The 2,753-nt window shown below is 45.6% G+C and overlaps 1 protein-coding gene across 1 annotated transcript; it reads left to right on the forward strand.

The window, feature by feature from the left end:
• Positions 1 to 1,947: 1,947 nt before the first annotated feature.
• LOC142255792 (pleckstrin homology-like domain family A member 2) lies at positions 1,948 to 2,343 on the forward strand. Its single transcript, XM_075327239.1, has one exon. The coding sequence runs from the start codon at positions 1,948 to 1,950 to the stop codon at positions 2,341 to 2,343; it is 396 nt and encodes a 131-aa protein (XP_075183354.1).
• Positions 2,344 to 2,753: the final 410 nt, after the last annotated feature.

A 2,753-nucleotide genomic window follows, 5' to 3' on the forward strand; every position in this document is an offset into this window, starting at 1 on the left:
ATTCTGTATGGAGGGCTATGTGGGTCCATTATTCTGTATGGAGGGCTATGTGGGGACCATTATTCTGTATGGAGGGGCTATGTGGGGTCCATTATTCTGTATGGAGAGCTATGTGGGGCCCATTATTCTGTATGGAGGGCTATGTGGGGACCATTATTCTGTATGGAGGGCTATGTGGGTCCATTATTCTGTATGGAGGGCTATGTGGGGACCATTATTCTGTATGGAGGGGCTATGTGGGGTCCATTATTCTGTATGGAGAGCTATGTGGGGCCCATTATTCTGTATGGAGGGCTATGTGGGGACCATTATTCTGTATGGAGGGCTATGTGGGGCCCATTATTCTGTATGGAGAGCTATGTGGGGACCATTATTCTGTATGGAGGGCTATGTGGGCCCATTATTCTGTATGGAGGGCTATGTGGAGCTCATTATTCTGTATGGAGGACTATGTGGGGCTCATTATTCTGTATGGAGGGCTATGTGGATACCATTATTCTGTATGGAGGGCTATGTGGGGCCCTTTATTGTGTATGGAGGCCTGTGTGAGGCCCATTATTGTGTATGGAGGGCTATGTGCGGTCCATTATTCTGTATGGAGGGCTATGTGGATACCATTATTCTGTATGGAGGGCTATGTGAGGCCCATTATTCTGTATGGAGGGCTATGTGAGGCCCTTTATTCTGTATGGAGGGCTATGTGAGGCCCATTATTCTATATGGAAGACTATGTGGGGCCTATTATTCTGTATGGAGGACTATGTGGGGCCCATTATTCTGTATGGAGGACTATACGGGGCCCATTATTCTGCATGGAGGGCTCTGTGGATACCATTATTCTGTATGGAGGACTATGTGAGGCACATTATTCTGTATGGAGGGCTATGTGTGGGCCCATTATTCTGTATGGAGGGCTATGTGGATACCATTATTCTGTATGTAGGACTATGTGGGGCCCTTTATCGTGTATGGAGGGCTGTGTGAGGCCCATTATTGTGTATGGAGGGCTATTTGGCACCCATTATTGTTATCTAGGTTGACCCACGACTTTGTCCAAGTTTGTTATTTCGACCCTCTGTGTGTTTGATTTTGACATTGCTGCTTTACAGCAATTGATGATCACAACATAAGTACCGGCGATGAATGATTCGTTTTACAAGAACACCAATAAACTTCTGACTTAAGTTAATACTGATGCGCAAAGTCATTAGGAAGAATTTCATCTCGTTAGATGCCTTTGCACCATTTCTACATCCCTTCTACTCAGAATGGATTGAACATTGACCTTTTTTTCCATGTGCTATGCTCAGCCTGCCTGTCAATAGCATGTAGTAGAGTTAATCCACTATGTATTTGTCTGCAGTGTGTTTAGCTGCCTTCTAACAAGGAGGAGCCAACTACATCTCGCAGCGGGTGAATAACTACAGTCATCCTATTAAAGCTGGGCACTGTTCCTTGCAGCTGCATTTGTGTGAGTGACTAGGAACTTACAGCGTCTACCTATTCAGTCCCACCCAGAAGCCTGGGGCATGAATGAGGAGGAGAGAGGGAGTCATACATCCATCCTACAAGCTCAAAGCTGGCTCCCTTTGCAAACAGTTCCTTAGTTTGCTTTGCTCTAATCACCTACAGAAGAGCTGGATTCTACATTCCCTACAATTCGGAGCTGTCACGTTGCTCCTGACCCATCAGAACACTTTGCATGCCATCTACTGCTTTCGAAAGCCGAGGTGTTATCCGCAGTGAAGTTTAAAATTCTATGGAAGTCTGCGAAAATCAGCTGTCATGCCCTAAAGAAGTTCTGCATTGAGAAAGAAGACTTCTCGAAAAGAAAAGACTCCAGTTTTGTAAACTCAGAAATTGACTAAGTTATGACGGAGAGATATACCCATCGGAAGGCCTAAAACCGGTCAAATCCATCCAACAATAAAAATGAACCAGTTCATCATGGCATCATCTTCTGTGACCATTAAAGAAGGGGACTTGGAAAAGAGGAGCGACAGCTTCCTTCAACTATGGAAGAAACGTAGATGTGTGCTGACCGCTGAAGGTCTACATTTGTACTCGGACTCTCGAAAGAAAGGCAAGGCCAAAATTTTGCGATTCGATTCCTTGGCCAAGTTGGAATGCGTTGAAAGAAAAGGGGAACGCGTCTACTTTACCTTGGTCACCATGGAAGGTCAGGAGATAGACTTTCGTTGCAGGGAACGAAGCCGATGGAATGCAGAAATCACCCTGGCCTTGGTGGGTTTCCAAAATAGAAGAGCTGTGCAAGAACTAAGAGCGCGCAAAGAGCATCAGGCGCGGGATTCAGGGGAACGTTTAAGAAGCTGGGGACCGTGATTGTCTTGTCTGGGGTAAGAGCTACTTTTAGGGCTTTTTTTTTTTTCAATAGTCTTTTTTCATGGTTTCACAATTTAAAACACCACTTCAACGTTGGAGTGGCGCTTTAAATGTAAGTCCCCTGACCATCTTCTATGACCGTTGCACCAGTCAGTCTTCGGCAGCTTTTGACCTGCCGGCAGCTCCAGTGTTTCATGGAGCGCACAAAAGGTCATAAATCAATACAACTCTATGAGAGCCTCAATCTTGCTCTCATAGACTTGCTTTGGTAGCTTGTGACGTAACATCTGACTTCCAACCAGTCAAAAGTTACAGTCACAAGATGGTGACGCTGGAAAATGCGAAGCCGCCGGAAGGTGAGTATATGACAGGGGACTTAGATTTAAAACGCCACTCCAGCGCTGACCACC

Source organism: Anomaloglossus baeobatrachus, chromosome 11 (assembly GCF_048569485.1).
Source record: "Anomaloglossus baeobatrachus isolate aAnoBae1 chromosome 11, aAnoBae1.hap1, whole genome shotgun sequence".
Lineage (NCBI taxonomy): Eukaryota > Metazoa > Chordata > Amphibia > Anura > Aromobatidae > Anomaloglossus > Anomaloglossus baeobatrachus.